Source organism: Salvelinus sp. IW2-2015, linkage group LG13 (genome assembly GCF_002910315.2).
Source record: "Salvelinus sp. IW2-2015 linkage group LG13, ASM291031v2, whole genome shotgun sequence".
Taxonomy (NCBI): Eukaryota; Metazoa; Chordata; class Actinopteri; order Salmoniformes; family Salmonidae; genus Salvelinus; species Salvelinus sp. IW2-2015.
In genome coordinates this window covers 37,745,072-37,770,783 of record NC_036853.1, presented here as the reverse complement: position 1 = coordinate 37,770,783, position 25,712 = coordinate 37,745,072, and the positions used below count along the sequence as shown (strand labels likewise).

Below are 25,712 nucleotides of genomic sequence, written 5' to 3'. Positions count from 1 at the left end.
CTCTCTTTTGAATTCAAGTATTTTTCAAGTACRAACTTCAGAGTTCTAAATTCAAGTACTTTAAGCACCTCAATTACTTGGTGCGAACCTCGTGAGATGGAGGACATTAAGCCATTACGGCCTATGTTATTAAATGGAGTCAAGWGCTTTAGTCAAGTAATCTAGCCCTAGCACTGATCCTAACTGAGCCCTATGGCTGCGTTCACACAGGCGGCCCAATTCTGAACTTTTCCTCTAATTGYTCATTTGACCAATCAATTCAATCATTTGGCAAAATATCAGAATTGGGCTGCCTGTGTAAACACACCCTAACAGTTGGCAGTTCCTTATTGTCTCCCTGTCTTCTTGTCTCTTTCGTCTTCTCTACTTCACGTTAAGTACGTAACAGCATTTCCAATTAACACCCTAAACCTCACCCTTAAACACAATTTAATTTGATTGTGTGGGATTGGTGCCATATGTGGCTGTCAAACGCAGTGATGGCGAGTAAGATAATGAAGGCTGAGAATGGATCAGAAGGGGCAGGGTAGTCTGACATTGGGGCATAATTGGTAGGGCAGGGGCAAGGCATGGTTGTGTGCAGAGCAGGGAAAGGCAGGACTGGGTATGGCATGGGCAAAGGACAGGGTAGGGCAGGTGAAAGAAGGGGACAGAGTAGGGGTAGAAGAGGCAGGTGTAGAGAGTAGTAAGGATGCTCAGTCCACTCACACTACAGGAGTCGACCCCAGCGCAGCCCGCCGTGACATTAGCCATGAGCACCAGAGGGTATGACGTCACTGTGGTGTCCAGCCTGAAGAACTGCAGTCTCTCACTGTTGATCCTCAGGTCCTGGATACAGCCTTTAAAGTAGCCCCCGAATGCTGATGACGCCTTCTGCTCTGCCAGACCCCCCACATACACCACATCCCCCATCTGACTGTCCGTCGTCCTGACCTCCACCGAGCCCTGCTTCTGGTTGGCCACGTATAGGACCATATGCTCACGGTCCACCACCACGCTCACAAAGTGGATGTCCCCGTCGTTAACCACACTCTCACTGGTCAAGGTCTCAAAGTTATGGAGCTGAACTCTGACCCGTCCCTCATCCAGCCACAGGCGCAGGTATTGGCTGGTGCTATTGGCGAGCACCAACAAGAGGCCAGCGTGGCGGTGTGTGCGCAGAAAGAGGGAGACAGTGATGTCACTTCCTGCATCATCTGTGATGGTGAAAACGGCGTAGCTCTGAGAGTCCTCATTGCCGAAGCGGGCCGTCTCATACTCTACAGAGAAGGACAGGGAGGGAGAGGACAGAAGAGGAGGGTAATTGTTTTATTATAACATATTCACGGTTTCAACTCCTGGTTCCCAAATAGTAAAAATTATGCATTTGTTTTGTGTGGCAAAAATACCAAATACAACTTCTAGTGGTATGACTTTTTCGCTCACTGTCCAAGAAGTCTATGTTATATTGTGTGTGGTAAGCAGCCAGTAGCCCATATGTTCCCATGMTACAGACGCAGCCCAGACAACACTCATCTAGTACACACTCTGATCTGTCTAAGATAGCACTCACAGCCTGCACTGTCTGCCTTTTTCCACATGCCACACATACACACAGGTGCATAGACACAGAACAAATGTAATCTCTCATTGTCACCCACTTCCCATTCCAATAGCAGATAGCAGGCTACAGGTGCTGTAATTAAATAAGGCAGGGGGGTAATAGTGTGTTAATTGCCCCACATCCTTGTGAATCTACTTTCAGAGACACACACACGTTGCTTGCACATCCCCAAAATCAAGCACATACACACGCACGCGTATTACATAAAGACACACACACACGTTGGTGATCTGCATGCATTTAAGAGCAAAGGGCTTGAATTATCCATACCATCTAGGATAGCAGTAGTTTAACTCTAGATCTCAGCATGTGTGTGCAGCGTTTGTGTTTCTGTGTGTCTTTTCTTGGGTACTGCCAGATTACTAATCTGCAATTGGTTAATCTGCAATTGGCAATTGGTTATTAATATCCCTCTCTGAAAAGAAAGAATCAAAATGACTTACCAGGGTCTGTASCCTGACTGACATTTGTGTGACTATGGTTGCAAATTAATTTTTGTTTGTATTGTGTAACTATTGTAAGTGTCGTAAGCGCTGCTGCGTCCTTGTAAGGATACCTCATTGTATCCAACACAGATTTTCTCCCTCTCCTTTAATCCATTCAGGGAGCTGATCTCTCACTGTGACTTCTGACTGGTCTGCTCTACGCTCTCTCTATTATGTAGGTCGACTAAGGATGTTCTACCTTATGTAATGAATGACTTTGGAGGGCAGAATTGTTTCATTTTTMATTAAATATTAAAGCATTAGACCTTTCACTGAAGGCTTCAGTCACACAAAATGTATACTTAAATTCGAACCTCTTCTCCAGCAGATTAGTAAGAATGTCTCACCCCATGTTCAAGAATGGCCTTTTTACATTTATTTAGATTATAACCTCTAACTTTCAGTTATTTGAAAATGAAATAATCTCCAAAATATCACTATTTTTAAAACAAGTCACAGGAAGTTGGTTGCAATTTCAGTTTAATCCACCAGAAAAGACAGAACAAATATAACAAATACATTTAAAAAATACAATATATATATTTATATAAATATTTTTTGTATAATTTTTGTAAATMATATCATAAATTGGACAAAATATATGGAAATGTCTGCTCTACTCAAAATTACAYCCAACTAATTGCAGCATTACCGCAAAAATGAAAGAGACAAGTGAAAGGAYGAGAAAGTAAGGAACTTGTCTGTCAGCCCTGCACTAAAGAACAKATTTGGTTAAAGAAAATTGTGATAAAAAAAAGGCATACCACTTTAATTTAAGGACCAAAAAACTGACAGCTGTGCCATATAGATTGCAAATTAGTTGGGAAGAGTTTTTTGATGTACCGATTCCATGGCATATGGTTTATGAATGAAGCTTAATTCAAAACGTAATTTTCAATTTAAATTATTATAAATAAATATTACGACCAATAGAATGTTATATACAGACCATTCGGAAAGTATTCTCAGACCGCTTCCCTMTTTCCACATTTTGCTACGTTACAGCCTTATTCTAAAATTGATTAAATATGTTTTTTAATCCTCAATCTACACACAATACCCCATAATGACAAAGCAAAAACAGGTTTTTAGACATTTTTGGAAATMTATTTAAAATAAAAAACTTAAATATTTACATAAGTATTCAGACCCTTAGCTATGAGAGTCAAATCAAAATCAAATCAAATTGTATTGGTCACATACACATGGTTAGCAGATGTTAATGCGAGTGTAGCGAAATGCTTGTGCTTCTAGTTCTGACAGTGCAGTAATATCTAACAAGTAATCTAACAATTCCCCAACAACTACCTAATACACACAAATCTAAAGGGATGGAATAAGAATATGTACATATAGATATATGAATGAGCAATGGCCGAGCGTCATACTCAAGATGCAATAGACGGTATAATTGTTTTAAGAAACAAGTGAGTCTATGTAGGCAGCAGCCTCTCTGAGTTAGTGATTGCTGTTTAGCAGTCTGATGGCCTTGAGATAGAAGCTGTTTTTCAGTCTCTCGGTCCCAGTTTTGATGCACCTMTACTGACCTCGCCTTCTGGATGGTAGCGGAGTGAACAGGCAGTGGCTCAGGTGGTTCTTGTCCTTGACGATCTTTTTGGCCTTCCTGTGACATCGGGTGCTCTAGGTGTCCTGGAGGGCAGGTAGTTGGCAGACCGCACCACCCTCTGGAAAGCCTTGAGGTTGAGGGCGGTGCAGTTGCCGTACCAGGCGGTGACTCAGCCCGACAGGATGCTCTCAATTGTGCATCTGTAAAAGTTTGAAAGGGTTTTAGGTGACAAGCCACATTTCTTCAGCCTCCTGAGGTTGGCATGGCTGTGTGCAGAGCAGGGAAAGGCAGGACTGGGTATGCATGGGCAAAGGACAGGGTAGGGCAGGTGAAAGAAGGGGACAGAGTAGAGGTAGAAGAGGCAGGTGTAGAGAGTAGTAAGGATTYCTCAGTCCACTCACACTACAGGAGTCGACTACTGTTGTGTCATCTGCAAACTTGATGATTGAGTTGGAGGCATGCATGGCCACGCAGTCATGGGTGAACAGGGTAGTACAGGAGGCYGCTGAGCATACACCCTTGTGGGGCCCCAGTGTTGAGGGTCATCGAAGTGGATATGTTGTTACCTACCTTCACCACCTGGGGGTGGCCCATCAGAAAGTCCAGGACCCAATTGCACAGGGCGGGGTTGAGACCCAGGGCCTCCAYTTTAATGATGACCTTGGAGGGTACTATGGGTTGAATGCTGAGCTGTAGTCAATGAACAGCATTCCTACATAGGTATTACTCTTGTCCAGATGGGATAGGGCAGTGTGCAGTGTGATGGCGATTGCATTGTCTGTGGACTTGTTGCGGTGGTGTGCAAACTGAAGTGGGTCTAGGGTGGCAGGAAAGTTGAAGGGGATATGATCCTTGAATAGTCTCTCAAAGCACTTTATGATGACACAAGCGAGTGCTACTGGGCGATAGTCATTTAGTTCAGTTATCTTTGCATTCTTGGGTACAGGAACAATGGTGGCCATCTTGAAGCATGTGGGGACAGCAGACTGGGATAGGGATTGATTATGTCCGTATACACACCAGCCAGCTGGTCTGCGCATGCTCTGAGGATGRGGTTAGGGATGCCGTCTGGMCCAGCAGCCTTGCGAGGGTTAACACGTTTAAATGCCTTACTCACGTCAGCCATGGAAAAGGAGAGGGGGGGCTTGTATAGTCCTTGTATACATCGCGATTGTGTATTGRCCGCACGAGTGCTGCAATCAATATGCTGATAGAATTTAGGTAGCCTTGTTCTCAAATTTTCTTTGTTAAAATAAACAGCTACAAAAAATGCAGCCTCAGGATACATGGTTTAGAGTCCACTGAAGTTCCTTGAGGGCCGTTATGGTATCTGCTTGAGGGTGTATATACACAGCTGTGACGATAACTGGCAAGAATTCTCCTGGGAGATAATGTGGTCGGCATTTGACTGTAAGGAATTATGGGTCAGGTGAACAGAAGGACTTGAGTTCCTGTATGTTGTTATGAATACACCATGAGTCGTTAAACATGAAGCATACAACCCTTCTTCTTCTTCCCAGAGAGATGTTTATTTCTGTGAGCGCGACGCATGAAGAAACCCGGTGGCTTTACCGACGTCCGACAAACAGTATCCTGAGAGAGCCATGTTTCCGTGAAACAGAGGATGTTAAAATCAAATCAAATGTTATTTGTCACAGCAGATGTTAATGCGAGTTAGCGAAATGCTTGTGCTTCTAGTTCCGACAATGCAGTAATAACCAACGAGTAATCTAACCTATAAATTCCACAACTACTACCTTATACACACAAGTGTAAAGGGATAAAGAATATGTACATAAAGATATGTGAATGAGTGATGGTACAGAACGGCATAGGCAAGATGCAGTAGATGGTATCGAGTACAGTATATACATATGAGATGGGTAATGTATGGTATGTAAACATACATGTATTTACTAAAAGATGGCAAGATGAGTAGATGATATAGAGTACAGTATATACATATACATTATATTAAGTGGCATTGTTTAAAGTGGCTAGTGATACATTTTGATAATTTCCATCCATTTCCATTACTTAAAGTGGGCTGGAGTTGAGTCAGTATGTTGGCAGAGCCACTCAATGTTAGTGGTGGCTGTTTAACAGTCGGATGGCCTTGGAGATAGAAGCTGTTTTTTAGTCTCTCTGTCCCTGCTTTGATGACCTGTACTGACCTCGCCTTCTGGATGATAGCGGGGTGAACAGGCAGTGGCTCGGGTGGTTGTTGTCCTTGATGATTTTATGGCCTTCCTGTGACATCGGGTGGTGTAGGGGTCCTGGAGGCAGGTAATTTGCCCCCAGTGATGCGTTGTGCAGACCTCCTACCCTCTGGAGAGCCTTACGGTTGTGGGCGGAGCAGTTGCCGTACCAGGCGGTGATACAGCCCACAGGATGCTCTCGATTGTGAATCTGTAGAAGTTTGTGAGTGCTTTTGTGGACAAGCCGAATTTCTTCAGCCTCCTGAGGTTGAAGAGGCGCTGCTGCGCCTTCTTCACAACGCTGTCTGTGTGGTGGACCAATTCAGTTTGTCCGTGATGTGTACGCCGAGGAACTACTACCCTCTCCACTACTGTCCCGTCGATGTGGATAGGGGGGTGCTCCCTCTGCTGTTTCCTGAAGTCCACAATCATTCTCTTTGTTTTGTTGACTTGAGTGTGAGGTTATTTTCCTGACACCACACTCCGAGGGCCCTCACCTCCTCCCTGTCGGCCGTCTTGTCGTTGTTGGTAATCAAGCCTACCACTGTAGTGTCGTTTGCAAACTTGATGATTGAGTTGGAGGCGTGCATGGCCACGCAGTCGTGGGTGAACAGGGAGTACAGGAGAGGGCTCAGAATGCACCCTTGGGGGCCCCAGTGTTGAGGATCAGCGGGGTGAGATGTTATTACCTACCCTCACCACCTGGTGGCGCCCGTCAGGAAGTCCAGTACCCAGCTGCACAGGGCGGGGTCGAGACCCAGGGTCTCGAGCTTGATGACGAGTTTGGAGGGTATTATGGTGTTAAATGCTGAGCTGTAGTTGATGAACAGCATTCTCACATAGGTATTCCTCTTGTACAGATGGGTTAGGGCAGTGTGCAGTGTGGTTGCGATTGTGTTGTCTGTGGACCTATTGGGGCGGTAAGCAAATTGGAGTGGGCCTAAGGTGTCAGGTAGGTTGGAGGTGATATGGTCCTTGACTAGTCTCTCAAAGCACTTCATGATGACGGAAGTGAGTGCTACGGGGCGGTAGTCGTTTAGCTCAGTTACCTTAGCTTTCTTGGGAACAGGAACAATGGTGGCCATCTCTGATGTCTCTCTGGAAGGCAACCCTTGCCCTAATTTCATCCACCATGTTGTCTCGAGACTGGACATTAGCGAGTAYTATACTCGGGAAGAGMTGGGCGGRGTGCACGCCTTCGAGGCCTGACCAGGAGGCCGCTCCGTCTACCTCTRCTGCYGCGACGTTGTTTTGGGTCGGCCTCTGGGATTAGATCCAATGTCCTGGGTGGTGGTCCGAATGAAGTATCCGCTTCGGGAAGTTGTATTCCTGGTCGTAATGTTGTTAAGTTGACGTCGTTCTTATAACCAATAGTTCTTCCCGGCTGTATGTAATAACCCTTAAGATTTTCTGGGGTTACAATGTACAATGTAATAATACATTTAAAAAAAAAACTGCATAGTTTTCTAAGGACTCGAAGCGAGACGACCATCTCTGTTGGTGCCATCTTGCTGACTCTAAATTGTGCTTAGGTGCATCCTGTTTCCATTGATCATCCTTGAGATGTTTCTAAGACTTGATTGGAGTCCACCTGTGGTCAATTCAATAGATTGGACAGGATTTAAAAAGCTGTCTATATAAGGTCCCATACTTGACAGTGCATGTCAGAGCAAAAACCAAGCCATGAGGTCAAAGGAATTGTCTGTAGAGCTCCGAGACAGGATTGTGTTGAGGAACGGTACCAAAAAATGTCTGCAGCATTGAAGGTCCCCAAGAACACAGTGGCCTCCATCATTCTTAAATGGAAAAAGTTTTGAACCACCAAGACTCTTCCTAGAGCTGGCCGCCCGGCCAAACTGAGCAATCGGGGAGAAGGGCCTTGGTCAGGGAGGAGATCAAGAACCCGATGGTCACTCTGAAAYAGCTACAGGCTTCCTCTGTGGAGAAGGGAGAACCTTTCAGAAGGACAYCCATCTCTGCAGCACTCCACCAAGCAGGCCTTTATGGTAGAGTGGCCAGTCGGAAGCCACTCCTCAGTAAAAGTTACATGACAGCCTGCTTGGAGTTTGCCAAAAGGCATCTAAAGGACTCTCAGACCACGAGACACAAGATTCTCTGGTCTGATGAAACTAAGATMGAACTCTTTGGCCTGAATGCCAAGTGTCACATCTGGATGAAACCCTGCACCATCCGTACGGRGAAGCATGATGGTGGCAGCATCATGCTGTGGGGATGTTTTTCAGTGGCAGGGACTGYGAGAGTAGACAGGATCGAGGGAAAGATGAARGGAGGAAAGTACAGAGAGATCCTTGATGAAAACRTACTCCAGAGCACTCAGGACCTCAGACTGGYTTGAAGSTTCATCTTCCAACAGGACAATGACCCTAAYCACACAGCCAAAACAATGCAGGAGTGGCTTCGGGACAAGTCTCTGAATATCCTTGAGTGGCTCAGCCAGAGCCCGGACTTGAACCCGATCAAACATATCTGGAGAMACCTGAAAATAGCTGTGCAGCGATGCACCCCATCCAACCTGACAGAGCTGAGAAGAATCGGAGAAACTCCTCAAATACAGGTGTGCCTAGCGTAGCGTGATACCCAAGAAGACTCGAGGCTGTAATAGCTGCCAAAGGTGCTTCAACAACGAACTGAGTAAAGGGTCTGAATACTTATTTTATTGTCAAATTTCTGTTTTTTATGTTTAATACATTTGCAAACATTTCTAAAAACCAGTTTTTGCTTTGTCATTATGGGGCATTGTGTGTAGATTGATGAGGGGAAAAAACGATTTAATCAATTTTAGAATAAGGCTGTAACGTAACAAAATGTGGAAAAAGTCAAGGGGTCTGAATACTTTCCGAATGCACTGTGTTTACAAAAAATATATATGGGGGATTGTTAATTATGCAGACAGTAACATTGATGGAAGTCACAATCTATCTGTAATATTAAAGCTGATATACAACCCCCTCCCCCCCCACCCCCACCCCGCCGGTACGTAGCTATGCCGGTACGTAGCTATGCATGTAATGGACAAAAATGAACTCTTGAAATTAAAGGAGATCTCGACTATATCTTATACTCAGCATCCCCATCCACTCTGTCCACTCATTCCTCCATTCTTACCCTCAGCGCAGTCCTGGCCTTCATATGGCCGGGGGCACCGGCACTGGTAGCTCTGCCACAGGTTGGTGCACTGTCCTCTGTTCTGACAGGGGCTGTCTTGGCATCTGTCTCTGTGGCTGCAGCCTATAGTCATGTTCACTGCCGAGTCGCTCAGCCACTCCCCCGGAACCACCAGCTGGGAATCCACAAACATGTCCCGCAGACAGCCGATGAAGGCCGGGACCGGGACCAAAACCACACCTTCCTCCACCACCCCACCGATGAAGGTGTTCTGGAGGGGAGACTCTGGAGATTCTGTCCCAGCCAGAGTGCCTGCGACCTGGGCTTCCCTCTCACAGTCCTGTTCCTGACAGACCCCGCCATCCAGGAGCCTGAGGCTGAGTAGGCRGTTCCCCAGCATGGCCTCCACAGAGTGCCACCTCCCATCAGTCACGTTAAGGGGGAGCTCCAGTGTCTGGCTAAGTTGCAGGGCCTCTCCCTCTGCCCTTCCCCCAACCGAGGCCTTCCTCCTCACGCTGAGTCTCAGATGGCACCCCAGCAGCTCCAGACCCAGGACCAGCCTTCCACTGCCCCGCTGGAAGAGGACGGCCCTGGGCAGCACTGTCCGGAAACTCAGGGTGATGTTGCAGGAGGCCTCTGTTGATATCATGGGGCTCTGCAATAATAGGTAGCCGCTCTGCTCGAAGGAGAAGGCTGTGGGGGTCTGGCAGAGAAGCCCGGTGTGGCCCGGGGGGCAGTGGCAGGAGTAGCCATGATACCCGTCGCTTAGGAACGGAGAGCATGAGCCCTGGTTCTGACACTCATGGCCCTCGCAGCCCACCAACGCTTCGCTGCAGTTCTGGCCCCCATACAGGAACTCATCGAGGTTTTGCTGGGAGCAGTGGCACATATAGCCCCCCACAAGGCTCTGACACTGAGACCCGTTCTCACAAGGGCTGAGGTTGCACATGTCCACTACCTCATCACAAAGGGTACCTGGAAGGGAAGGGAGACTGGATGATGATGTGGGTCAATGATACTATGATTGGTACAGCTTAGTCTGTGAAGGTGTGGAAATTAAGTGACGTTATAACTTTTTCTCTAAGCGCTGCTCCCAGGTGGGAATTATTCACTCTTCACCTTTCCTGCTATTTCAGGTCAGAAAACATACTTATTCTCCTCATCTTTGAAAGCACTATCGTCTATTATGAATCATGAATAATGTATGTAACTTATTATAGTACATGACTACACTATTACTTCTTACTGGAGACATGTTAACCTTCCCTATATATGTGTTGTTTATGTGCTGTGTATAGTCTATATTGGTGTGACGTTAAGTTCTAGACTAGAGGAAGCTGCCTGCGGTGTCATATACCCCATGATGCCATCTCTGAGCTGAACCTCATCATCCTCGACATCTTGTCAGGTCAACTTCGACACCTTTGTCACTGACAGGTATTTATGGCATTTATGCCTCTGCTCCATCATTGGTGGCAGTTAGCCTAGTGGTTAGAGAGGTGAAACAGCAACTGGAAGGTTGCCAGTTTGAACCCTGGGTCCGACGGGAAATATATGGTGGGAAGTGAGCTACAGTAGCAATTGGGCTACTGAGCTCAAATCCTAGATGCTCTTGTGCAAGGCACTTAATCCCCCACAACAACAGCTCCCCCGTTGCCCAGTGTGGCAGCCCCCGCAGGTTTTTGCCTGCCATATGAGTMCTGTTATACTCACATACATCATTCAAACAGTTTTAGYAACRTCAGAGTGATTTCTATCCAAATKTACTAATACTATGCATATCCTAGCATCTGGGCCTGAGTAGCAGGCAGTWTACTCTGGGCACGCTTTTCATCCGGATGTGAAAATACTGCCCCCTACCTCAAAGAAGTTAAGGAGGATTTGAAGCAGTGTTTGTGGACTATACAATGCAATACCGTACCTAGGGCTCTATGGTTTGGGGAAGGCTCTGCAAACCAACCGACCTCATACCATCACGTATTCTAATACCCTGCATTGTCAACTGCAGTGGTCTGAGCAGCATGCTTTTGGCTTCGAGCATCACAAGTTCATGCCCAGTGCTGGGCACTTGTTTTGACACTTTGTATGAATGGAAACTAATGTTGGTGTAGCATACTGTTATTATCCAAAATACAAAAGCTGCTTCCTATCTGCATCCAAAGGCACCTACCTTAGTAGGTAGCACTTTTCCAGTAGGTTACTGCCCTTTGGGAAGGGATTAGAAGGCAGTATCATGTGATAATGCATTCACATTCCACCGAGAGCGAGACATTTGTAACCACTGTAGCAGAATGAGCAACTAGTACTAGCAATTCAGTGAATGTCTATCCCAAAATGGAAATATCTCACACGAATAACAAGTAACAGAATCGATCGCCTCAGTACCTGATAAATTAATTGTTGTGATGTTTGTTTTGTCCTATATTTTTATTGAACTTATTTCAATTTTAAATCCCATTCCCCATCCACGCAGGAAGCCTTTTGCCTTTTGGTAGGCCGTTATTGTAAATAAGAATTTGTTCTTAACTGACTTGCCTAGTTAAATAAAGGTTAAATAAAATAAATAAATGAATTTGACACRGACCAGAATAATTGGCCTCCTCTCGCATATTGCTTGGTCTGCTGCTCCATTGTTGTGGACATGACAGGTAAGCTTGCAGATTCGTCCTGCAACTAGCCATTTAAATTACCATTMACATTAACAATATTGARTTTTACTTTTAGTGTTACAGATGACTAGTTGTGAAAAGATCCATAGCCTGGAGTCCTTCATTAACCAACTGTAAACTATTTGGATTCACCCAAAAAACGTTTAACGTCAACAGAGGCATTTTCATAATCTCTAGGAACAAATTGATAAATTGTCAGGTTGAATGTGTCCCTCACTATCAAATAAGACTTAAAAACAAGTTTTTATCCAGTGTCACGCCCTGARCATAGTAAGCTGTTTTTTCTCTGTGTTGGTTGGGGCGTGATAGTGACTAGGGTGGGTCATCTAGGTTTTGTATGTCTGTGTTGGCCTGATATGGCTCCCAATCAGAGACAGCTGTTTATCGTTGTCTCTGATTGGGGATCATATTTAGGTAGCCATTTCCCCATTGTTAGTTGTGGGATCTTGTCTATGTTTAGTTGCCTGTCTGCACTATTTGTATAGCTTCACGTTTCGTTAGTTGTTTTTGTTGTTTTTGTTCAGTGTTCATTCATTAAAGAGAATGTACGCATACCACGCTGCACCTTGGTCTCTCTCATACGATGATCGTGACATCCAGGGTGTTCCATTCCTAAGATTAGTGTTGAAACACACTTCTTCTACATCTAGTGGCAGCAAAAAGCAGAGACCCTGAAGAACGAGCTCAGTGCTGAATAGGCCTAGTATAAAAAAWTATACAAATACATTTCCTATAGCTTTTCCTTGAACTTTACGAGAAGAGGAATGGCCTATGAGGAGAGGCTTGCATAGCCTATAGCCCAGGGGTAGGCAACACTGTTCGTGGAGTGCCATAGCCACCCCCCCAAAAAATGAATTCATTGCGTTATTAGGTGCGTAATTGCGCAACKAAACAAAGACTGACATGCTTGGGTTGTAGCATATAGCCTAAACTAGAAGCGTATGCATATTAGCCCATAATTCATAAGCTCAAGGCTAAAWAAAAGTATCACATGGGCCTAACGAAATCATAGGTAGCCTACACTATTTTTCAGGATGTATCGGCTAACAGAAACATGCTAATGCAGAGACTTCTAGTGGTGCGCATATTAATTATGATAATGCGASAGCGCAGAGAAAGTTGTATCCATAGTTTCCACGTTTGGCTTCCGAGTTTTGAAAGCGTTTGAAAATGAGGTGGATAGTCCGTTTAGTAACTCCACTCACTACTTGTATCTGTATAGTCCGTTTGTTTGTGTTGGTCACGTGGCTGCTAGCACCGTCATGAAAAGAGGTACAGTATGAGGGAAGCCCTACAACATTACGTTTTTCTAAGCAGTGAGAACGCTCAGGCGCAGGCAATGTTGAAAAGTAATCTTTAGACTTGTTGTACTTGTCTTAAATGTAGTTTTGTAATTGACTAAAGCAAGCGGACAAGAAAATTGTGTTTGACAAGTTTTTGATGTGAGCTAATGGAGTAACCTAGGTAACCACACGTAAGGCCTATATGTGTGCTCTGAAGGCAGCGGCCCTAACCACTAATCCACACCAGGCCACGAGTYAACTACATTTTGAGTTCATTCATAACCTTAGGATACACTAGACACTTGTATGTCGTAGCCTAGTGAAGACCAATATCTATCTTGTGTCATTAAGTTACATAAAACGTTGGTTGTTGATGTGCATAGCTGCATTTCAGAAAACATAAAGAAAATTCTCAGCAACAAAAGAGTGATCAAGTTAAGATCCGACATCTGTATGTGTCTCTTTCGGAGGGTTTGGGTTAAAAATAGAAGAMAAATTTAGGATTTTTGACCATTAAAGTAATCTTGATCTGAAATGTGAAGGCAGAGGTTTGGCCCCGTGGGCACGTTATCTGTTATACAGTTTTATTAATAATGATATAGATTTACATTTTAGACATTTAACAGATGCTRTTATCCAGAGTGACTTACAGGAGCAAAGCAGGGTTAAGTGCCTTGCTCAAGGGCACATTGACAGATTTTCACCTGGGTGATTCAAACCAGCGACCTTTCGGTTTCTGGCCCAACGTATTGATTTATGATGTATATATAGTAAATTTTCCTGTATATTGTTATTTTTAGTTATTTAGTTATTTTATGCTATGTGATGCAGAGGGATTACGGTTGTTTTGTTTTGTCTATCTTGTGTGTATTCCTTCAGGGAACACGTTGGAAACAAGTAGAATCACTTTAACTTCACTAGGGTAGGGGGCAGCATTGGGAATTTTGGATGAAAAGCGTGCCCAAATTAAACTGCCTGCTACTCAGCCATAAAAGCTAGAATATGCATATAATTAGTAGATMTGGATAGAAAACACTCTGAAGTTTCTAAAACTGTTTGAATGATGTCTGTGAGTATAACAGAACTCATATGGCAGGCAAAAACCTGAGAAKAAAATCCAACCAGGAAGTGGGAAATCTGAGGGTTGTAGTTTTTCAACTCTATTGAATACACAGTGTCTATGGGGTCAAATTGCACTTCCGAAGGCTTCCAGTAGATGTCAACAGTCTTTAGAACCTTGTTTGATGCTTCTACTGTGAAGTGGGGGCGAATGAGAGGGGAATGAGTCAGAGGCCCGCCAGAGAGCCACGAGCCCATCTCGCACGTTCACGTGAGAGCGAGCACTGTTCCATTGCAATTCTACAGACAAAGGAATTCTCTGGTTGGAACATTATTGAAGATTTATGTTAAAAACATCCTAAAGATTGATTTTATACTTCGTTTGACATGTTTCTACGGACTGTAATATAACTTTTTGGACTTTTCGTCCGTACTTTCACAGCTGAAAACTGTTGTGCTGATTAYAGAAGCAAAAAAAACTGGCCTTGTTTAGACTAGTTTASTATCTGGAGCATCACCATTTGTGGGTTCGATTACAGGCTCAAAATGGCTAGAAACAAAGACSTTTCTTCTGAAACTCGTCAGTCTATTCTTGTTCTGAGAAATGAAGGCTATTCCATGCGAGAAATTGCCAATAAACTGAAGATCTGGTACAACGCTGTATACTACTCCCTTCACAGAACAGCGCAAACTGTCTCTAACCAGAATAGAAAGAGGAGTGGGAGGCCCCGGTGCACAACTGAGCAAGAGGACAAGTACATTAGAGTGTCTAGTTTGAGAAACAGAAGTACTCAACTAGCAGCTTCATTAAATAGGTTTTTCTTGCCCAGGTGGGCTCGCAAAACACCAGACTCAACGTCAACAGTGAAGAGGCGACTCCGGGATGCTGGCCTTCTAGGCAGAGTTTCAAAGAAAAAGACATATCTCAGACTGGCCAATAAAAAGAAAAAGAAAAACAAACCGATAAAGGGCAGGCAATCAAATCATGATGGAGTTCAGGTGGATCCATGGAGGCGCAGGTGCCCGTAACGAAGGGACAGGTATGTTTAATGATAGGCAGTCTGGTGCCCTCGAGCGCCAGAGAGGAAAAGCGGGAGCAGGCGTCAGGTAAGCCTACCCACTGGGCACAGACGTCAGTCCAATGTCTGGTTTTGATTTACATTTGGTTGAGATGTCAACGAACGTGAAATCAACGTAGAAATTGGGTGAAAAAAATATGAAATTCCCTTAGGTTGATTATTCCCTTACGTTTTCCACGTCGTTTTAACGTCATCACATAAAAAACATTTTATGACGTGCTGTCACGCCCTGACCTTAAAGATCCTTTTTATGTCTCTATTTGGTTTGGTCAGGGTGTGATTTGCGGTGGGTATTCTATGTTCTATTATTTGTATTTCTATGTTTTGGCCGGGTAGGGTTCTCAATCAGGGACAGCTATCGTTGAGAACCATACTTAGGTAGCCCTTTTTCCTACCTGTCTTTGTGGGAGGTTGTRTTTGTTTGTTGGCACTATAGCCTTTAGCTTCACGGTTGTTTTGGATTGTTTGTTGTTTTTGTCGGCGTCATATAAATAAAGTAATATGTACGCTTACCACGCTGCACCTAGGTCCTCTTCATTCAACGGCCGTGACACGTGCATTGATTCAACCAGTTTATGCTCAGTGGGACTTTGCAGTTTACATTTAATTGAGATGGTTTTTGTGGAAAGTCTTTCTTTCTACCCTCAAGATCCCAGTTATCATTAGCATCGCTAACTGGCTACATACGGATTATGGATAGACAAACACGTGCACCAAACAGACCGTTGTGACTTTACTTTCATTAATCTGATGACTGTTATTTATCCAATGAACTAACTATGTTTAATTAAAGGATTCGGGGGACCACGGGAGCATTTTTTAAAAGAGTTATCATCTCCCGAATTAAACTCTAAAGATCCTTACCTATCACATCCATAAAACAGTCAACGTATTAATCATAACCTCTTATCATWTCATCATTCTGAACAGTCGTAACCTCCTTGCATCTGCAAAACCCCCAGCCTTACTTATGATTTAGTACTACACAAACGTGTTTAATTATTTATTTACTAACTAACTAAATGATAACACAGGATAACATACACATACATTAGGAAAAGGTCCCTAGCAGACTGACACAACATATGGCGGCTTGTTACACAACGACATGGAGAGAGATAGAGACAAAAATACTCTTATCGTTGATACATTTTAGAAACTATTCTCACAGTAATCATATACTTTGCCYCKKGTTTGGAGTAAGAAATCATGAATGTATTTACGTTGAAATGCCTTAATTCGCTGTGGGTCTCTGTCAGAACCAGCCCTCCTTAGGAAGGGTGATGGGTCTTTCAGCGGCACGCTTTTAAGGCTCTGGTTGTCCGAAAGGGGTCCAGACCTGTCTCGTCTACTGTTGTTCACTCTGGATGATGCTCCTTTGATGATAGGCTAGCCAGCCGTATCGATGGTTCCCATTGGGTGATGAGAGTAGCATACTACAGTGATTTGAGAAAAGTAGTAGAATAGGATGGTGTGAAGGGTAGTAGAATGGTRCCAATTAAATTAACTTTTCTAGATACTTTTTTCTAATCAGCTGTACCAGTGACTGTCTGAGAGGGGAGTTTTCTTCTCCATGTCGTGTTGGTATTCAGAGTTCAAACCACTTTACACACGCAGCTGCAGCCTGGAGAAATTCTGGTCTAAATGTTAATTTCTTTACCCATCCTTTTATGCACTCTGGTCGAAAGGGACMGTTTCGTCAGACTGACCTCACTTGGGGCGTGGCTACTTACTCTGCAAAGTTTATAGGAGACAAATTCTCTCTCCTGGCTCCTAAAATCACATTCCTATCTTAACAAAAAAACGTTCATAATTGTTCATATTTTATATACAACTTTAAGGATTGAGACTTCGTAAATGTAGTGTATATACTTTAAGTTAAAGTATTTCCTTTATAACACTTTTAAAATAACATCCCATATGACATTATTATTCTTTAGATCACATCTGACCATTCCCCACGTTAATGTTAGAAATATTGTTCCAGTATTCGCTTTTGAACGTGTTAAAGTTTCAGCGGGGAAAGTCTCTGGAGACAAAGCGCATTCCTTTGTGTATTTTGGAGAGGGAGACCCTAGATCTCCTCTCCTTTAATTTACAACAGGGTGTGAACTGTCAACCCCCCAGCAGCTCCCTCCTCCCCTCTGTGGGTGAGAGAGGGTCTGGTTACTGCCATCCATTGCCAAGCTGATCTGACCCATTCGGGTTCTCAAAGGACAGTCATGACAAGACAGAGGGGAAATTATGCTGGTAATTAATTGGCAGATATTGTGTTACGTTTGGCTTTTTAAGCCAATAGTGGCTAACCAGGGGTGGGATAATGTCAATGTGGCTTTGATTGGATAGTAGTCGGGAGTTTGATGGAACAACTGGCAGTGTCAACGTTGATATAGATTAGTGTATGTCACATCAGGATTAAGTCAAATTAAAAGTAAAGTAAAATGTCCATGTATAGTTTTCAATTCCATTTGATCTCAGAAAAAGAATAGTATAGGTTCTGAAACCATAAGCATCTATTCTTAACCTCTTGACGCTAGGGGTCAGATTGTTTTAAATTTTAAATAACGTTCCCAAGGTAAACTGACTATTTCTCAGGTCCAGATCGTAGAATATGCATATAATTTACAGATTAGGATAGAAAACACTCCAAAGTTTCCAAAACTGTCAAAATATTGTCTGTGAGTATAACAAAACTGATTCTGCAGGCGAAAACCTGAGAAAATCTAACCCGGAAGTGATTATTTAATTTTTTATCTGTTTCCTGGCCCGTCTTTCTTCCATTTAAAGGGGTATCAACCAGATTCCTTTTCCAATGGCTTCATCAGGCTGTGACTAGGCTTTAGACATAGTTTCAGGCTTTTATTTTGAAAAATGAGCGAGATTTTTCAAAAGTAGTCAGGTGTCCTCTGATAAGTTTCTACGCGCGAGAGGGTAGCTCTCCATTTTCTTTTTCTCTCTTATTGAGTAGGTTACGGTCCGGTTGAAATATTATCGATTATGTTTGTTAAAAACAACCTGAGGATTGATTAAAAAAACATTTGACATGTTTCTACGACCATTACGGATACTTTTTGGAATTTTCGTCGAACGGAACGAGGCTTTGGTTTTCMGAACATAACGCGCAACCCAAATGGCGTTTTTTTGTTATAAAAGMAATATTTATCGAACAAAAATAACATTTGTTGTGTAACTGGGAGTCTCGTGAGTGCAAACATCCAACATCGAAGATTAACAAAGGTAAGCGATATAATTTTATGGCTTTTCTGACTTTCGTGACAAGCTAACAAGCTAATATTAAAGGCTAACTGTTCTAGGCATTGATTTGAATTACACTCACCAAAAAAGCTTTAGATTTGGCTTTCGTTTGCAAAGCAATATTTTCAAAATCTGACATGATAAGTGGATTAACAACCAAGCTAACGCTGGTGTTTTCTGGTATATTTCACTTGTGATTGAATGGAATTTATGAAATATTTTTGTAATATTTCTTTGAAATCTGATAACTTTTGGGATTTTCCTTCCCTGGCTTTCAGGACCGAACGAGGCTATTGTTTTCTGAACATACGCCGCACCCAAATGGCGTTTTTTTGTTAACTAAAATTAATATTTATCGAAACAAAAATAACATTTATTGTGTACTGGAGTCTCAGTGAGTGCAACATCCGAAGATATCAAAGGTAGAGCGATTAATTTATTGCTTTTCTGACTTTCGTGACCAAGCTACAAGTAATATTGGGGCTAGCTGTTCTAGATTGATTGATTACACTGCACAAACGCTTGAGATTTCTTTCGTCTGTCAAGCATATATTTTCAAATCTGAGACACTGATAGGTGGATTAAACAACAAGACTAAAGCTGTGGTTTTGTATATTCTTCACTTGTGATTTGCATGATTATAAATATTTTTTTTGTCATTTTTGCCCCTGCAATTCAAGCGTTGTTTAGGAAATGATGCCCGTAAAAGGGATCCGTAGCGCAGAGAAGTTAATATAGCATATGTTTAGTGGTAAAATACAGTCACCATGGTTCTATTCAGGCCAATAGAACCCATTCAATCTTATATACAGAGAAACGCATAGCACAACAAAATTTTACTAGACTAAGATATTTTCTCTATCCAGTTTAAACAACACACAGGAAAAGATGGAAGCTTTAAAACACGATGACGATCAACCATTATCACTTAACATTCCAATTTAACTCTCAATGAGATTGTATAGCAAATCCTTACAAGCCATGCATTGTCACTGAAAACACATAGTCACCATACATAAAGCACAAAGAAACCATGTAACCAATACGTGCAATTTTAGCAATAGAAATGCCCTCGAAATCCCATACTTCACTTTCAGCATTGCGTTGGTTTACGAAGTTTTTGCCCACCAGTAATTGCACGCACGACCAAGATGTGAACTCCCACTGGTGTGGTAAACAATCTTCATTGTGACCATAGGTCATCAGGGGTGTCGCGGCAGTCCCTTGTCTCGTCTTCAGCCATGCCACAACTAAACACAGTGCTGAGTCCTACTGGCAGGCAGGAGTCTGGGGAAAAAGCCAGATCCCTGCAGGATTTAAACACTATGCAATTAAGTGCCATTTTAACAGAGGTGGTGGGACTGGTGACTGCTAGGGAGTAATTATAGAACAGTGTTGGGAGACGCAGCCAGCTAGTCCTTACGTGCTGAGCTTACAGGAGCAGATCACAGCTTTGTGTAAGCAGCAGGGGCAACTAGAATATTCCTCTTTTGTAAAAAGAAGAGTGTGAATGGTGAAAAACTGTAAATAAACCGCCCAAGCACAACCATACATACACATGCTTGGTACCTTGTCCATAAATAAGTTTATCAAACTGGAGAGCTGAATATTGACTCTTGGCGTGCCCTAAATACTAAGGCTGGACCAATATGCCATGATTCAATACTTAAATGGTTTTCCCATTTTAAATGAGCATGCCCTAATTTGGGTTTAGGGATTGCATAGAATCATGCAAGCACCCAGTGAATTTGAACGGCGTGGACAAAGTTTTGACAGTTCATAAATGTTTCTATGGGACATTACTGTTGGTTTCCTGTTTGGTAGCTGCATATGAATCCCTGCAAGCGTGCCTGTGGGTGTAGTGGTGCCTGGAAGCAAGAAGGCCTTCTGAAGCCATACAGGCTATGCAGGACAGCTCTAAATACACCAGCCCAACATAGAGAGCAGGGGCCTGGCACTGCAACTGACTCACATCCACATCCACTGACAACCCTTGAAACCTGAACAGCGACACAGCCAGAGTTGAACGCATATAGAGGGGATAGAAACACACACACACACAACACACACCGTTCTCGCTAAATCACACCACACACACACACACACACACACACACACAGTCTTCACACACACAAACACACACACACACACACACAAGAAGTCACACCACACACACAACACAACACACACACACGCTCTGTATTATATAAAGATTAACAATACAATTCCCCAACATTGTGAAACTCTCATTCCTTCTGCCCTCTCCTCTCCTCTCTCTCTCATCTCCTCTCTCTCTCTCGCCGCCTCTCTGCTCTTTTCAATACCCTAACCCCTCTCTTTCTCTTCCCCTACCCCTCTTTTGCTCATCCTTCTTTCCCTCTTGCTCTCTCCATCCAGCTAGCACATTTGGTTCATTGGAAGTTGTGGAACCAGTTGGTTTTTTTTTGGTTTCATTTTTTGGTTCCGGGAGCGAAAGATTCGTGACCAAAAGGCCTGTAATTTCAGGCTGTTTTTTCAACAGCTCCTACCTAAAAGGGCATTTGCCGTATTTTTTCAACAATATTATTCGCAACCTCATAGTGTGGAGAATAACTGAACAAAAATGTAAATGCAACATGCAACAATTAAAAGATTTTAACTGAGTTACAGTTCATAATAAGGAAATCAGTCCAATTCAACTAAATTTCCTAATTCTATGGATTTCACATGACTGGAAATACAGATATGCATCTGTTTGGTCCTGATACCTTAAAAAAAAGGTAGGGAGTGGATCAAGAAAACAGTGCAGTATCTGGTGTGGCACCATTTGCGTCATGAAGCGCAACAAAATCTGCCTTCGCATAGAAAGGCTTGTTAATTGTGGCAATGTGGAATGTTGCCTCATCTCCCTCTTCAATGCCTGTGGCAAAAGTTGCTGGATATTTGGCGGGGACTGGAACACGCTGTCGTGCAAAACATCAATCCAGAGCCATCCCCGACATGTTCAATGTTGTGAACATTCTGGTGAAGTATCGCAGGCCCCAATGGAAGAAGTGTGTCATTTTTCAAAGCTTCCGGGAATGTGGTACAGATCCTTGTGACATGGGGCTTGTGCATTATAAAAGGGTGAAACATGAGGCAGATGTCGGTGGATGAATGGCATGACAATGGGCCTCCAAGGATCTCATCACGGGTATCTCTTGTGCAATTCAACTTGCCATAGATAAAATGCAATTGTTGTTCTTGGTCCGTACCTTATGCCTTGCCCAATACCATATCCAATGCCACAATGGAGCACTTCGTTCAAAAACCTTGTTAGGGGCTAGGTCCCTTTTTTCAGAATTTCTGCCTGAACTGACATCCTCCAAATTAACTGCCTGTTACTCAGGTCCAGAAAAGCAGGATATGCAAATATAATATATAATTTGTAGCAATTGGCTAGAAAAACACTTTTACGTTTCTAAAACTGCTAAAACAATGTCTGAGACTATAACCAGAATGATATGGCAGGCGAAAATCTGACCAAAGAATTGTTTTTTTTGAGCTCCAGGCTCTTATTATGTAAACCTATTGTATTCTATGTACTGTCCGTCCAGCCCAGATTGGCAATCCCCTAAAATGGGCTTTGTCCACTAGAATGTCAACAGTCTTTTTTTTTGAAAAAAAAACAATTATTTGGAAGTTTTTGTAAAGTTACCACTGAGGCAATCAGTTCTTTTCGGCGCACGCTTACGAATTTGCCTTTCTTATTGAACATACTAACTTTCCGTGTGAAAAATTATTAGTTTATTTACATTTTAGAGTTACCTGAAGGATTAAATAGAAACTCGTTTGACTTGTTTGGACGAAGTTTAGCGGTAGCCTTTTGGACTCGCTTTGGGTCTGCATGTTGAACGAGTGGATTACTGAAATGCAATGGCGGCCAACTAAAACAGAGGTTTTGGGATATAAGAAGGATTTTAATCGAACAGAACAACCATTCATGTTGTAGCTGGGACCCCTTGGGATCCGCAAACAGAGGAAAAGATCTTCAAAAGGTAAGGTGATGTATTTTATCGCTATTTGTGGATTTTGTGAACCTGTACTGGTTTTTGAAAAATTATGTTGATGTGGGCAAGACCGACCCTTCAGACACTCGCATGGTATGCTTTCGCCGTCAAGCCTTTTTTTTGAAAATCTGACAACGCAAGTTAAGATACCAAGTAAAGTTAAGCTTTTAAATGATACGACACTTGTATGTTTCATGAAGTGTTTCATAATACGAATATGTTATTTGAAATTGCCGCGCCCTCCAATTTCACACCAGAATGTTGCTTAGCCCAAACCGCTCGCCACAAACCCAGACCAAATACAACGTGGTCTGTGGTTGTGAGGCGCGTTGGACACAACTGACAAAATCTCTAAAACGGCGTTGGAGATGGCAATAGCTCTTTGGTGAACAATTCCTCAGTCAGCAATGCCAATTGTACCCACCTTAGAAACTTCAGGACATCTGTGGCAATTGTGCTGTACAAACTGACATTTTTAGAGTGGCCCTTATATTGGTCCCGCAGCACAAGGTGCAAATGTGTAATCATTCGATGCTGTTTTTAATCAGCTTCTTGATATGCCACAGTTATGGATTAATCTGGAAAAGGAGAAATGTTTTCACTAACTATTTTGAGGAAATTAAAAATAATGTACAATTTCTGGGATCTTTTATTTCAGCTCATGAAACATTTGACCACACTTTAACCATGTTTGCAATTTATATTTTTTTGTGCATTGTTATATACTAAAACACAGGAAATCATGTTTTTGACTGCAGTGGGTCTTTAAATAACATTCTTGGAATGTTTCTGAATGTTACTATAGTGCCTACGTTTTTTGTAACAAACGTTGGGAATTGTAAGAGTTTCCCACTAGTAATTACCAGTTGAAGGCCATTCCAATATCATTTAACCTCCAGTTCTTGGTGTGGAAAACAATAGAGAAATGATAAGAGAAATCAATCTTTATGTATGTCCGCATTGAATTTCAGAGGGGTTTTGGTTAATTCGGTAAAAGACACATTTCAGTTGCAATGCATTAGGTTCTACTTGACCATTAGGTTGTAACGACTTGGTATCACCCTTTCCCATGATGTTTTTGGTGAGCGCATGGTGCAAGCAAGCATTGAAGGCCATCTCCATTTTTAAGTGTCCATTTTTTTCCCTTACTACTTCTATGAGTTTGGGAAACATACTGAAAGGGTGCATATGGCCAGCTAGAAGTGGGTGTTTGAACAGGTATAAAGCCAAGGGTTGGCTATTTACTGCCACCTACAAAGTTTATGGAATGTTTTGCTCAAACGTGTATATCCATTGGCTGATCCCTCCTGATGACGCCGGATGAAATCATGTATCCTTCTTCACCCATAGGAATGGCGCCTACCCTAGTTGACTACTTTAAATGGTGGAAGACACAATGGCAAATGCCAATGCCAAAAATAGGTTTATTATTAATCTAGAGTCATCTATCTAACTCTATTGGTGGTAAAATTCCCACTCCCACTTGGTCACAAAAGCGCATTGGAAGTGGTGGTATATATGAAAGTTTTTCTTAATGTTTCTGCGAACGGAATGTATGTTTTAAGTAAACATTCTTAGAACATGGTTCGAAAGGTTAAAATGTTTTTTTTTTATTTTATGGATAGCTTTCTCAATAATTGAGAACATAATGGATATTGTTTTTAAATAACACTAAGAATCATTCTAATGAAAGTTGCTAACGTTTTTGTGGTTTTTCATGGAAAGTTTTCCTTTATGTTCTGAGAACACGAATTTTAGAGTGCTTATTGACCATTCAGAATATTGGCAAGAACTGACATAAAAAGAGAACCCATTCATTCTCTGAAATCAAGGTAATCAATCAATCAATCAATCAAAATGTATTTATAAAGCCCTTCTTACAATCAAGCTGATGTTCACAAAGTTGCTTAGCAGAAAACCCAGTCTAAAACCTCAAACGGCAAGCAATGCAGGTGTAAGAAGGCGTGGGGCTAGGAAAAACTCCCTAGCAAAGGCCGGAACGCTAAGAGAAACCTAGAGAGGAACCAGGCTATGAGGGGTGGCCAGTCCTCTTCTGGCTTGTGCCGAGTGGAGATATAACAGAATGGCCAAGATGTCATAGTTTGACAAGCAGGGCCAAATTTTAATAATAATTCACAGTGGTTGTAAAGGGTGCAACTGTTCAGCACCCTCAGGAGTAAATGTCAGTTTGGCTTTTTCTAGCTTTTCATCAGCACCCTGTGTCTTCTAAGAGTTGAAAACAGCAAAGGTCTGACAGGTAGCAAACGTCCCGGTTGAACTGAGAAACATCAGTTTTTAAGTCCCACCATTTTTTGAAGTACGTTCCCAGACTGTAGTAAAAATATGACATTGAAATAAGAACCACATGGACCACTTGTGTGGAATGTTGTGGGAAGTACTGAATCCCCAGAAAGGATGTTTGCCTTTTCCTTGAAAGTTTTCTTGAATTTTTGACAACATTCCCTATGTCCAAAATCGATTTAGTGTTCAAAAATAATACTTAAAATTAAAAAATAAATTGGAATCCATTCCATTTGCTGAAATCTTTAGGAAACGCAAGATTTTTTTTTTTTTTTTTGGTCAAGTTCTTAAATGTTGCTGAGAATGTTCCAAAAACCAAAGCAATTATTCCTGCACTATTTCCAGGAAGTTGTGGAAGCTTTTGAATGCAAAAAATCACCATAGGAAACAACCACGCTTCTCACCAAAGTTTCTTAGAATGTAATTTCCCTCACTCTCCACCTTACTCTCCTACCTTCTTAGGGGACATCTAGAGAGGGGCTGCAGGTGCCCATTTCAAGAAAACAAATGACAATGCCTACAGTGCTTTCCTGGTTCTGTAACGTGTGCACTGTAAGCTGTACGTACCTGGCCAGCAGTCACATGTATAGTTTCCTCGTCCTCTCAGACAGGTGGCGCTGTTGACACATGGCTGGGGATTTGCAACCGAGGTAGAGGAGTTTCACAGTGGTCCGCCCAGTTGAAGTGGTCCCTGAGAGCCAGTCCGCAAGCTGTCACTGAACGATAACCAAACAATTTTTAAAGTTAGCAGATCTTTCAGTTTCAGTGCCAATTTACTTTCCAGTAAAAAAGTGGAAGATATGCCAGCAAACATTCTGGCAGGCGTTTCTTGTTTCAACTTCCAACAAAAAAAATACAAATCTCTCTCTCAGCACAAACACAAAAACTTCTTTACTCATCAACACATTCGGACACAGGGCCCCCATTTTGGCATGGCTGGTCCTTTGGCAGCTCGTCCAATTTTCGATTTCAATAGTGGTCTCCCTGGAAACTGGACCATTTCAGGTGCAACGAGAAGCTTGCAGACGTAGTCCATGACAACTCCACCCTTGGAGGCAG

The 25,712-nt window shown here is 42.6% G+C and overlaps 1 protein-coding gene across 1 annotated transcript in view; it reads right to left on the bottom strand.

The window, feature by feature from the left end:
* The window catches only part of LOC111971240 (protein crumbs homolog 1-like), a 48,091-nt gene that overhangs the window by 11,290 nt on the left and 11,089 nt on the right, over positions 1-25,712 (bottom strand). Inside the window, 2 exon segments of the mRNA XM_023998019.2 lie at positions 709-1,259; positions 8,980-9,954. Coding sequence (XP_023853787.2) covers positions 709-1,259; positions 8,980-9,954 — 1,526 coding nt within the window.